This window comes from Pristis pectinata, chromosome 3 (assembly GCF_009764475.1).
Source record: "Pristis pectinata isolate sPriPec2 chromosome 3, sPriPec2.1.pri, whole genome shotgun sequence".
In the NCBI taxonomy this organism is placed as follows: domain Eukaryota; kingdom Metazoa; phylum Chordata; class Chondrichthyes; order Rhinopristiformes; family Pristidae; genus Pristis; species Pristis pectinata.
Genome location: NC_067407.1, coordinates 133,100,550 through 133,114,603, shown reverse-complemented (window position 1 = coordinate 133,114,603; position 14,054 = coordinate 133,100,550). Strand labels below are relative to the sequence as shown.

Sequence of the window (14,054 nt, the reverse complement as noted above, 5' to 3'; positions counted from 1 at the left end):
GCTGCTACTTAAGGGGGTGGGAATTGATAGCAATTGTTTATGGGGGACTTTGGCAGTATTGTTGTGGATAACAGACTAGGCTGTACATTTAGACATTTTGTATGTGTGTCCATCATTGGATTCTAATTGTTTTGTTATCTCTTAAAGTGACCTCATTGTCATCCCGTCCATATGCACTGGTTTCAACTGTGTCCCTGAAAGTGAAAGTGCTTTACATTAATCCACCTAACCTCATGAAAGCACATTCTAAACGTCAGGTAATGTTGAAGGACTGTAGTCAACATCCCTTGATTTAAGTTGTGCTTGAAGAGCAAGTTTGGAAGACACAATTCAGATAATTGACAAAGGAAAGCTATTGATCCAGACAGTGCTCATGGCCGCGTAACTGAACCGCCAGATGTATGTTGGTGGAAAAGAGTTATTAAGAGACCATTCACTCTTTAAGAACGTAGAACAGTACAGCACAGAACAGGCCCTTTGACCCACAATGTTGTGCCAACATAGCTATTCCCTCCTACCGACAGAATGCCCATATCCCTCTATTTTCCTCTCATTCATGTGCTTATCCAAGCCCCTCTTAAAAGCCCCCAATGAATTTGCCTCCACCACCCTATCAGGCAACGCATTCCAGGCATCCACCACTCTCTCAGTAAAAAACGTACCCCTCACGTCTGTTCTGAACCTGCCCCCTCTCCCCTTATATGCATACCCCCTCTTACTTTAAATGCTGTGAAAATGCATTGTTGCATTGTAGAATGACTTTGCTTCAAAATAATTCATTGAAAGTGAAGTGGTGAGAGATCTTTCAAAGTGTGGCTGAAGGGTGCACCATTCACAAAATGCTTGCAGATATCTTTCCAGGTGACTCTGACAGCAGACTCCAAATGAAAGAGGAAGACAAAGGGCAGCAGCAGGATTGGAACTCAACCAACTGCAGGTTCCTCTCCAAATCGCACACCACCCCTACTTGCAAATCCTTTGACATTCTTTCATGGTCACTGCATCCAAATTCTGGTACTGTTTGCAACAGCAACGCGGGAGTAAATTCTTCAGAAGGTCTGCAGGAGTTCGCTACTATTTTCTCAAGAGATTTTAGGTGTAAATGCTCTCATTGCCAGCAATCCTCTCATCCCTTGAAATAAATTTAAAAGGCTCTTTTTAAGCAATTTAGGGTCACGTATAGCATAGAAACAGGCTCTTCGGCCCACTATTGGGAATGCAATCCTAGGAACCCTCCTGCAGCTGAGGTGGAATCTAACGAAGAAAATCCTCATTAACCTGATTGAATGTGCTCTTTACTGGTCTTTATTAGAAAAAGGTTAAAAAATCAATCTGGAGAGAAACAGATTTGTCACATTTACACTAACCGTTACCAATTTGTTACAAACATTTGCGCTGATTTTATTTATAAAAAGGATGCTGATGGTGAAGCTGCATCTGAAAAAGATAATGTGACTGAAATATTTGAGAGATTCTTGTTCATAATTTATTGCGACTCAACACTTAAGAGAAATCATTTCCTCTGGTGGGAGAACTCAAGAGGCCATAAGCTTCAGATTCCAGCCTGGTCACTCAGAAGTGATATCAGGAAGCACTTCCTTACACAGTGTGTGGAGGGAACCTGGAATAATTTCCTGTACAATGCAGTTCAAGTTACCTGAAGATTCAAAGGCGAGATTTGATGGGTTTTATTAGGAAAGGGTCGGAAGGGAAGGTGTAACTGTGAGTAAATGGAGATGAGATAGTGATTAGCTCAGGGGCTGGACAGTTCTCTATTGTTCCCAAGCTCTTGTACAAAAGGAAATAATGTGTTCCTTTTGTAATGTATTTCCTAAATAATGTATTTCCTAAAGGAAATAATAGGTGTTAACAAAAAATAGATATATTCTTATTTATAAATAAATGTCAAAAAGGTGCAAGATATCCAACCAAGTCCAAAGCAGCCAAAAGCTCAATGACATCATTGTCTGCTGCCAATCTTTGAGAACACTCTATTTTCACCAGACCATCCAGGGAATTGTAGACTTCCTCCATAGCTGTTTGTTCATAGCAGCACAGAGCTATTGATTTATAAGTAGCAAGACATATTAACAAGAGATGGTCTCTTAATTTTCACATCTGCACAAACCAATTTATGGTCTCACACCCTGCTTCATCATCTGCTGTCGTGTGTATTCCCACATGAGCAACGCTCCACTCACATGGACATTGAGCGATCGGATGATCCCACACTGTGGGATTTCCACACACACATCTAGGTGCTGGATCAAATTGGCTGGAATTCCTTCTCGTTCATTCCTAGAAAAATAAAATCAAATGTTGGGAAAAGAAATCTTAGTGGACCTTTCAGTGCATTAATACAAGGACGCATTAATTCAGGAGTACATGGAAATATTCACTTCTTAACCATCACAATTTAAAATGTAGGTTCTGTGTTAAAAATATGCCTTATATACATCTTTAAAAATCAAGAACATTTTACAGCAAGAAGAAATTCTTCAGTTTTATCCCAGAAATGTAAAATCAGACTATTTACAAGTTGTAATGTTAGCTTATTTTGGCACAGATGTTACTGATGCCACCAAGCAAATGTCTTCTATCACATTTAACACGTATAAGTTATCTACACAGTGTAAATGAGATCAAGGTCTAAAAATAAAAGCACTCCTGTCCACTTCACATTAGTCCAGGACCCTTGTTCTAGTCTGAAAAAAGAACTGGTTACACAAATAAAGAAAATTTGCTGGCATACTGGTCAGCCAAAAAAGGATGCATGCAAACAAAATGGCAACACGCTCCTTAAAGAAACATGACAATGTTAAACTGAGTTTCATAATATGGTCTGGAAATTGATTTAGCAACTTCTGTGGTGAGAAAGGCCTTTCCTGCTGCCGGGCAGTCGGATCGCTGGGGTGCTGCTTTGTCGTCAGGCTTGGCTGAACAGCCAATCACCTGAAAGGATTTTCACCAACAACAAACCAGGATGGAAAGAGCACAGTTTTCCATTAAGTTTTTTCAACAGCATACAGACCAAAGAATGATCAGAACCATACAAGCAATTAAGGTAAAAGTAGGTAAAAGTAGACATGCTGTTAAATGTTTCTAGTAAAAATTTTAAAATCTCATACTAAAATCTTTAGGTCAAGATAATGCAATAAACTCCCATTGTTTTTTTTTAAAGTGCCTTTATAAATCTCCCTGCACTTTAATTACCCAATACATAAACCTGCAGAATATCTAGATTGTATGGGTACGGTACTATTGTAGTAAAATTATTGAACTCGAAATAGAAGTGTGGACCAATGATGCAGAGACATGATTTCAAAGAAGCCGAAAACTTCTATTAATTAAAAAAAATAAACCTGGAATAAAAATCTAGTATCAGAAACAGTGATCATAAAATTACTGCCCACTAACATTCTTTGGGGAAGGAAATCTGCTGTCCTCACCCAGTTTGCTTTACATTGCATTGAGTACGTAACTGACCCTTAACTTCCCTCTGAAATGTCTCAGCAAGCCATTCAGATTAAGGCCAATTAGCAATGGGCAATTAATCATGCTACATCCCAATACTACTTATTCTTTCATACAAGGTAGAGTAAGACTGATCTGGAGTGACATGCCAGCGAGGACAAGTTTCGATCCCTTGGATTTATATAGTGGTTTTAACATAATAGATATCTGAAGGTGTTTCACAGGAGTGTTATGAAATAAAACTAAGCCACAAGTGGTGACCAAAAGTTTGGTCAAGCAGTTGGGTTTTTAAGGAGAGAGGAGTTTAAGGAATGAATTCCTGAGCAATGATGATCCCTTCTTGTGATCTGGCCACAGTTGCAAATGTGGAGCAATTAAGTTCAAAGATGAGAAGAGGCCAGAGCTTGAGGACAATTCACACCATGGAGGCTGGAAGGCACAGCAGAGATGGGAAGGGGCTGGGCTACAGATGAATTTGAAGGACAGGTTTCTTTATAACACTCCTCATTGACCAGAATATACTGGGAAATTTTGTGATAAAAGTGAACTCCAGAAATAGTGACTAAGAACCAAACAAAATATCCAGGGGATAGAAACTTGTCCTCAGTGGCATGTCTTCTCTACGTCAGTCTTATTCTACCTTGTATGCAATAATAAGTAGTATAGTGTATATTTAAAGCTGTTAGAAGGAGCACATAGGTTCAGTTTCTGCTAACTCAGACTTATTTTTTGTCTGCCTAATTCACCTCTTGTTTTTTTCCATTTTACATGACGTAATAATCATACGAACACAGATTATCTTTCCACGCAGGAAGACTGTTTATCCAGAGACCGCTGAATCATAACAAATATTGCTGAGGACAGTTAAGTATCAAAAGAGTTGGGTTTATAAAAAGGAGTTTATTGTCCCATGAACATTTGAAATGCACTGATTAATAACTGCCTTAAACGTCTCTATCCGTTAAGTAAAAACAAAAACATCAAAGAGAGCACAGCATTTATCTCATACTTTTCACAGGATGTCACAAAGCACTTTACAGCCAACAAAGCACTTTTTGACTGTAGTCACTATTGTAATGTAGGGAATATGGTAGCCAAGTTGTGCATAGCAAGCTCCCAAAACAGCAATGTTTTTGTGGTGTGCTTGAGGATGTACTTTGGCCAGGGTGCTGTATATAACCTTCTAATCACCTTCAAAATTATGTCATCTGACCTGCTCTGTCCTCTTGAAATAGTTTTTTCTTTAATGTCTATGGTGAAAAGTGCTGGTAAACCTCAGGGAAACAGGCAGCATAGTGAAGGTTAACTTGGCAGGAATGGTAAGCAGTCAAGGGGTTATCAACTCTAGTGGATGACCTTGTGTCAAAGCATAAAATTTGAACCTCTGTGCTCCCCTCTATGTTGACTGAATTGTTTAGGTGTCTCCAGCATATTCTAGTTTTACTTCAGATATTCTACTTCCAGAATATATTGTTCTTTGCTTGAATGAATTCAATTGTTAACCTTTCATAATACAGTTACTTCATTTAAGGCTCAGGGCGTATTCCTGGGAAAAAGAGCATTAATGGAATCTCCTATAATGGAGAGTGGAACTAACGGAATCTCCTTCCATTCACCTCTTTATACTGGCTATCTCCCCTCTATCTCTCAGTACAGATGAATGGTCTCGACCCAAAACGTCGACTGTCCATTTCCCTCCATAGACCTGCTGAGTTCATAGAACATTACAGCACAGTACAGGTCCTTCGGCCCACAATGTTGTACTGACATTTTATCCTGCTCTAAGATCTATCTAACCTTTCCCTCCCACATAGCCCCCCATTTCTCTATCATTCATGTGTCTTAAATGTCCCTAATGTATCTGCCCCTACAACCTCTGCTGGCGTGCGTTCCACACACTCACCACTCCCTGTGTAAAAAACTTACCCCTGACGTCCCCCTTATATACTTTCCTCCAATCACCCTAAAATTATGTTCCCTTGTGTTAGCCATCGTCGCCCTGGGAAAAAGTCTCTGACTGTCTGCTCGATCTATGCCTCTTATCATCTTGTACACCTCTCATCCTCCGTCTCTCCAAAGAGAAAAGCCCTAGCTCACTCAACCTATCCTCATAACACATGCTCTCCAATCCAGACAACATCCTGATAAATCTTCTCTGCACCCTCTCTAAAGCTTCCACATCCTTCCTATAATGAGGCAACCAGAAATGAACACAATACTCCAAGTGTGGTCTAACCAGAGTTCTATAGGGTTCCTCCAGCATTTTGTGCATTGCTCCAGATTCCAGCATCTGCAGTCTCTTACGCCCCCTATAATGGTACGCTGGATCTTTATTTTGCCACACCCATGATAAACACTGGTAGTCTAATAGCAGATCTCAATAATATGCCTCATATATTGAGCTCCAAGGGAACCATTGGGTTATAGAATCATGGAATCATTACTGCACAAAGAGCGACCTGTGGCTAATTAAGTCCACGGTGGCTCCCTGCAGTGCAATTTATTCATTCCCATTCCCCTTCTCGTTCTCTGTAGTCCTGCAAATTAATTTCTCTCAATTGCCTATCCAGTTTCCTTTTGGCAGCATTGACTGACTTTGCTTCCATCTTTCTTACAGACAGCGAGTTCCCAATCATCACCCCTCTGTGTAAAACAAATCATTCTTTACATCCCTGTGCATCATTTACCCTTCACTTTACAAATTCCCAGTGTTACTACTAATGGGAACAGCCTCCCTCTATCTAAAGCAGACATGACCTTGTTCTCTATCAAGCTTTTCTTTGCTTCCAAGGAGAACCAGCCCAAATATTCCAATCAAATCTTGCGGTGGAAATTTGTCATCCCTGGCACTATTCTAGTAAATCTCACCAGACCTTTCCTAGAAATTTCATATCTTTCCAGAATTGGACACAATAGTCCAGTTATGGTTTAATATGCTGGTGACGTTTGTGCAATTAGCATCCTTCTGTTGAGCAGTGCTTCTGTGAATCATGTGGACAATTAAATATTTTCTGCAAATACATACTGGTCAAAATCATTGCAACAGATCAGTTGAGTTTTCAGGAAGGAATCAATCCATTCCATTCGATTACAAGCACCTTTTGGGACCGTGTACAGTGCCTTTTGTTTCTGTGGTATTTGGAGTGCTATAAAATGAAATCTTGGATTTCTTCAAAAGAACTTGGTTATGTTTTGGCCGCATTGCAACAAAATCCAGGGGTGAGAGAGCCTTCTTGGAGGACTTTATAACCAGCATGTGACCATTAGACATGTATTAAGCAATGAAAATCAAATAAACACAAATGCTGGAAATCCTAACTAAAACAGAAATGCTGGAAACACTCAGATGGTTTGGTAGCATCTGTGGAAAGAGAAATAAGAGTTAACATTTCAGGTCAAAGACCCTTCCTCAGTACTGGAGAAGAGATGAAACCAGTTAGTTTTAATTTGCAGCAGGGCTGTGGGCATGTCCAAAGGGTCCTTCTGCTGAAATGTTAACTCTGTTTCTACAGATGCTGTCTGACCTGCTGAGAATTTCCAGGGTCTTCTGCTTTCATTATTAGGAAATTACTTCTTCAATTGCCTGTTTTAAAATAAAACACTAGAAATTATATGGCAATTCATACTTCTTATGAGATTCAGTGAGATTATCTACTTGAATCAATGGTTGGGGGATGAATGTTCGTTCGGACACTGAGAGAACTCTCTTGTTCTTTTAGTTCCATGTATTGGTATTGGTTTATTATGGTCACTTGTACCGAGGTACAGTGAAAAACTTGTCTTGCATACTGATCGTACAGGTCTTTTACACAGTGCAGTTACATTGAGTTAGTACAGAGTGCATTGAGGTAGTACAGGTAAAAACAATAACAGTATAGAGTAAAGTGTCACAGCTACAGAGAAAGTGCAGTGCAGATATAGACAATAAGGTGCAAGGTCACAACAAGGTAGATCGTGAGGTCAGAGTCCATCTCATCGTACAAGGGAACCGTTCAATAGTCTTATCACCGTAGGAATAGAAGCTGTCCTTGAGCCTGGTGGTATGTGCCCTCAGGCTCCTGTATCTTCTACCTGATGGAAGAGGAGAGAAGAGCGAATGACCCGGGTGGGTGGGGTCTTTGATTATGCTGGTGTGACCTCTTCCTTTCACCTGCGAGGTCAGGTGGAGAAGGATGGCACCTGTAACAGTTGCAGCAACCCCTAAACCAACAAATAGGTAATGTCTTCAAATCTCAGGATCCAGCTCAGGTGAGACTGCTACCAATGATTCGGAGGCTTTTTTGTGATATCACCCGTTGCCCGAGTACAGATTGACTCCTGAATCTGAATCTACAGTTGGCAATATTGGGATAAGTCATGCAAACTGTTTTTGTGAAAGACACAAGGTTGTCTTATGGCACGGGCAAGAGATTTCTATTGCAAGGAGAATGTACAGGGTGGGAAACCAAAAATGTAACAACATAGAACGAGTTATTGACCTTGGATCCATAGTAGTTCCCATTAAAGCACTTTGCTTCAGCATAACTGAATAGCGATAAAAATTTTTAGACAAATTGACCAGAAGCAATTCCGTCAGTAAAACACTGTACAAGTCAATTGTGCAACAGAATTTTCCAGGATTAGCAGGAGTAACAACAAACAGTCATTTTCCATCAATTTATTGTTCAAAACTTAATTAATTGGTGCAGTAACATGTAGCAGAGTGACTCCCAAAGAACATCAGTGAGATATCTAACACTACAAGCTCTATGAACAGTAAATGCATCAAAGTCCAATAGATCCCTTTTCCTTTTCAGAACAAATCCAGTGCAATGATAATACATCTGCAATTCTTGCTCCTCTAACCTTGACTATAGCAGTTTTAACGACTTCCATTTTTGCTACAGGGTATCTGGGTGACCTTTGGTCAACATTCATTGTCTGGTCAATTGATTTGGAGAAAAGTTCAAATTCCACCACTGCAGCTGGGGTTTTTAAATTCATGCAATTAAATAAATATGAACAAGAAGCCAGCATCAGTAATGACAAGCTTGAAACTACTGGATTGCTGTAAAATCCCCATCTGATTCACTAAAGCCTCCCAGGGTTGGAAATCGTCCGTCCTTAACAGTCTAACCTAAATGTGACCCAGCCCAGCTCATCACAGACACCAGGCTCCCCTCCTTGGACTCTGTCTTTACCTCTCGTTGTCTTGGTGAAGCAGCCAGCATAATCAAAGACCCCCCCCCCGCCCCCCCCACCCGGGTCATTCTCTCTTCTCTCCTCTTCCATCAGGTAGAAGACACGGAGCCTGAGGGCATGTACCACCAGACTTAAGGACAGCTTCTACCCCACTGTGATAAGACTATTGAATGGTTCGCTCATACGATGAGATGGACTATGACCTCACGATCTACCTTGTTGTGACCTTGCACCTTATTGCACTGCACTTTCTCTGTAGCTGTTACACTTTACTCTGTACTGTTATTGTTTTTACCTGTACTACCTCAATGCACTCTACTGCACTGTGTAATGAATTGACCTGTACGATCGGTGTGCAAGACAAGTTTTTCACTGTACCTCGGTACAAGTGACAATTATAAACCCATACCAATACCTACCAACTCGTTAGTGGCTTCTGAAATGGCAAGTCATTCAAAGTAGGGTCAATCAGTGAGAGGGCAGTAAGTGCTGATCTGGGCACCGAGTCCACATCCCAGGAACAAACACCGAATTAAAAAAGTCATCACTCCTGACTTGAAGCATTCAAGTCACAGCTGGATTTTGTCTTTCAGATTTGTCATACCTGAACTTGGTTACAGTTTTGTTTTAGTTGCTGTTTTTAGTTAGGAAGAAAATATCAAATACAATAAAATGTTCAGTTGCCTGGGACTGGAATTCCTTATCTAGTTAAGCATAAGGGGATATTGATCATAAATTGTAGATTATATGGAAATGGCAAATGCAGAATATTGCTTTAAACCAGATGGAGGGGAGGACACTGATAAAATAGGAAAAGGAAATTTAAAATTTCAGATGGTTACTAGGAAGATCGAGACACCAAAATGACATGAATTAGCAGAGTGAACACCCATGAAATCATGAAAGATAGATTTGCTACAACAGTGGGGATGTGGGGATACCAGAAGAAGAGAGACAGAGTCACAGAGTTATACAGAAACATGCCCTTTGGCCCAACTCATCCATGTCGATCTAGATATCTAAGCTGGTCTCATTTTCTGCTTTTAGCCCATATCCCTCTAAACCTTTTCTATCCATTTACCTGTCCAAATGTCTTTTAAACATTCTAATTGCACCCATCTCTACAGCTTCTTCTGGCAGCTCCTTCCACATACCAAACATTGTCCCTCAGGTCCCTTTTAAACCTTTCCCCCCTTCACCTTAAACCTGTGCCGTCTATTTTAGACTCCACTACCCTGGGAAAGAGACTGTGACAATCTATCTTATCTATTCCCTTTATGATTTTATACACCTCACTCTCCTATACTCCAGGGAAAAAAGTCACAGCTTATCGAGCCTTTCCTTATAACTCAAGCTCTCCAGTCCCAGTAACTCCAGCTTAATGATACCCCTCCTAGAGCTGGGCAATCGGAACTGAACACTGAGATCGGGAGGCTCGCCTTATTGGCTGATTTTTGGTTTTCTCTGTGAACCTGGGATGCTTCGAACGGAAAGCTGCTCCAACAGTCTAGTGAGGGAAAGACTGTGATCACACAAGGGATTGTGATAGATATCATAGCAGATTTATAAATTTATGCCCCCCTCACACAGAGTGGCAAACTCCCTAGTCTCCGAACCAAAGGAGAGACATGGGTGCCTGTGATGTCAAATGGCAACAGCTTTTTAAAAATGAAATTTTAATATTTGAAGGGGAAAGAGCAGGGCAGAGAGGTTAATTGCATGTCGACTGAAGGACTAGTAGAGATAGGATGGAATGAATGGCCGCTAAGAACAAACTGTTGGAGGGATTCAGTGGATTGAGCAGCATCTGCAGAGGCAGAGGGATGGTTGCTGGTTTTGGTTGAGACCCGGCATCAGGACTGAAATTGAAATTTACGGGCAAGTATTTTTTCTAACTTTCTGCCTCTCTTTCCTTTTGAATAAAAGGAGTTACATTTGCTATTTTCCAATCTAATGGAAACTTCCCCACATCCAGGGACTTTTTTTGGCAATTAAAACCAATGCAGTAACCATCTAGACACTTTTTTTTCAGACTCCCAGATGAGTTGGAGATCCAACAATTTGTTCTGATGCACCTCCCCATTTAATAACCTTGACCAAAGCTCTATAAAACTGAAGCAGGACTTCCACACCTCTGAACACCAAACACCATGAGAGGAAAAGCAGTATTAGAACATAAAACAGCACAGGAACAGGCCCTTTGGAGGCCGAACCAATTACATTAGTAATAAAATGCCCAACTAAACTAATCCCTCCTGCCTCCACAATCCTACCATTTCCCTCATATTCATGTGCCTAATTAAGAGCTTCTTGAATGCCCCGATCGTATCTACCTCCATCACCACCCCAGGCAGTGCATTCCAGGCACCCACCACTCTCTGGGTAAACCACTTGCCCTCTTGAACATCCCCTTTGAACTTACCCCTATCACTTTAAATACATGCTCTCTGGTTTTAGACATTTCAACCCTGGGGAAAAGATACTGGCTGTCTACTCTATCTATGCCTCTTGTAATCTTATAAACCTCTATCAGATCTCCCCTCAGCCTCCATTGCTGCAGAGAAAACAACCCAACTTTGTCCAACCTCTCCTCATAGCACATGCCCTCTAATCCAGGCAGCATCTTGGTAAACCTCTTCTGCACCTTCTCCAAAGGCTTGACATCCTTCTTATAATGGGGCGACCAGAACTGAATGCAATACTCCAGCTGCAGCCTAACTAAAGTTTTATAAAGCTGCAGCATAACTTTCTGACCCTTGAACTCAGTGCTTCGACTTATGAAGGCAAGCATGCCATATGCCTTCTTTACCGCCCTATCAACCCGTGTAGCCACTTTCAGGGAGCTATGAACTTGGACCCCAAGCTCCCTCTGCTCATCAACACTGTTAAGGGTCTTGCCACTAACAGTGTACAGTCTCTTTACATTTGCCGCCAGAAGAGTGGTGACACTTGCGAACTGCCCCCAGCACATTCTCAGTAACGCAAAAAGATGCATTTCACTGTGTGTTTCAATGTTCAGGTGACTAATAAATAAGATATAACATAAGATATAAGACATTTATCTCCCAAGATGCAACACTTCACATTTGGCCGGGTTGAACTCCATCTGCCATTTCTCCAACCATATCTGCAGCTGATCTATATCCCACTCTATCCCTTTGCAATCTTCTACACTATCCACAACACCACCGATTTTTGTATCATCTGCGAATTTACTAACCCACCCATCTACATTCTCATCCAGGTCATTTATATACATCACAAACAGCAGAGGTGCCAGTTCGGATCCCTGAGGAACGCCACTAGTAACAGACCTCCAGCTATAATAAGTCCTATCGACCACTACCCTCTGTCTTCTATGGGCAAACCAGTTCTGATTCCAAATGGCCAACTCACTTTGGATGCCATGCATCTTAGTCTTCTGGGTGAGCCTCCCATGAGGGACCTTGTCAAACACCTTACCAAAATCCATGTAGACAACATCCACAGCTCTACCTTCATCAATCACCCTCGTCACCTCGTCAAAAAACTCAATCAAGTTAGTAGGGCATGACTTGCCCTGCACAAAGCCATGCTGACTGTCCCTAATTAGGCCATGGTTTTCCAAATGCTCATAAATCCTATCCCTAAGTATCCTCTCCAGTAACTTCCCTACCATTGACGTGAGACTCACCAGTCTATAGTTACTAGGGTTATTTCTGTTTCCCTTCTTGAATAATGGAACAACATTAGCTACTCACCAGTCCTCTGGGACTTCACCTGTGGCTAGAGAGGACATGAAGATATTGGTCAAGGCTCCAGCAATTTCATCTCTTGCCTCTCTCAATAACCTGGGGTATATCCCATCAGGCCCTGGGGACTTAATGCTCTTTAAGAGACCTGACACTACCTCCTCCTTTATCTCTAAATGTCATAGCATTGTTATTCTTTCTGCAGACTGAGACACAGATAGCACAGATCTTCGGTCGTTTCCTGGTTCTGCTATTTTAAATCTAGATGTGAAATGTTCTCTGTGATCACAAAGCAGGTACAGGTGGATATTTCACTGCACAGTCGAATCTGCTGGGAGCCTGAAGCAAGGCCATAAAGGCCAAATTGAAAACTAAATTGATGCTTCTGTCATCAGTCAAAATATACCACAAGGCAGACAAATGAAGTTCATGACTTGCATCCTGTTCTTTTCTGTTTTAAGTACAGGTCCCAAAAGATTCCTTTGCAAGCAATAAGGTCGCATAATGCACACTTGTCTTGGTAGATTTATGTCCCCAAGTTTTTGAGTTACTGATATTAGGCGAGGTTATGGTCCTATAAGGTACAATTATTTGCAGCCAATGACCATGCACTTCAGAAAGTTGTGAAGTTGTTGAAAATACAAGTAACCAGCACTGTGCATGCATTGTTGAGACAGGCCTACATGCAGGTCAACAAATCTTACAACCAGCTGCCAGTAAAGTGAGTCAAAAACCATATGGTTGGATTCAAGGAGGTGTTTTAGAACAGAAAAACCTAGGGGTACAGGTACATAGTTCCCTGAAAGTGGTGACAAGGTGGTGGGCACGCTTGCCTTCATCAGTCAGGGCACCGAGTACAAGAGTTGGGATGTCATGTTACAACTGTACAAGACATTGGAGAGACTGCACTTGGAGAATTGTGTGCAGTCTGGCCGCCCAGCTATAGGAAGGATGCAGAAAGGATTCACAAGGATGTTGCTGGGGCTGGGTTATAAGGAGAGATCGGATAGGCTGGGGAGTGAAGGAGGCTGAGGGGTGACCGTACAGAAGTTTATAAAATCATGAGGGGCATAGATAAGGTGGATGGTCACAGTCTTTTCCCCAGGGTAGGGGAGTCTAAAACTAGAGGGCATAGATTTAAGGTGAGAGGGGAAAGATTTAAAGGGGACCTGAGGGGAAACCTTTCCACACAGAGGATGGTGGGTGCATGGAGCAAGCTGCCAGAGGAAGTGGTAGAGGAGGGTACAGTCACAACACTTCAAAAAACATTTAGACAGATACATGGATAGGAAAGGGATATAGGCCTAACACAGGTAAATGGGATCAGCTCAGATAGACATCTCGACTGGCATGGAGTAGTTGGGCCGAAGGGCCTGTTTCTGTGCTGTATATTTCTATAACTATAAGAAATTGATGGAGGGAAAATATAATGTAAGGGTAAATTAGTGAGAAACTTGGAGCTCAACTGTAAGAGCTTTTTTTTCGATATGTAAAAAGAACAAGTGAGGGAAAATACAGTGCCCCTATAATGAAGAACAAGGAAATGCAGAGAAATTAAGCAAATACTTTGCGTCAATCTTCATGAAAGAAGACAAAAACCTGCCAGAAATACAAATGAGTCAAGGGTCAAGCGAGAATGAGGAAATGAAGGAAGTTGTTATGAGTAAA

General features: G+C 41.4%; 1 protein-coding gene across 3 annotated transcripts in view; it reads right to left on the bottom strand.

Annotated features, from left to right (window-relative positions):
* Positions 1-1,299: 1,299 nt before the first annotated feature.
* The window catches only part of tarbp1 (TAR (HIV-1) RNA binding protein 1), a 161,228-nt gene continuing 148,473 nt past the window's right edge, over positions 1,300-14,054 (bottom strand). For all 3 annotated transcript variants that reach the window (XM_052013185.1, XM_052013187.1, XM_052013189.1), the window contains one exon: positions 1,300-2,298. In XM_052013185.1, the coding sequence (XP_051869145.1) occupies positions 2,133-2,298 (166 nt within the window). In that variant the 3' untranslated portion in view covers positions 1,300-2,132. The remainder of the gene's footprint in view (positions 2,299-14,054) is intronic.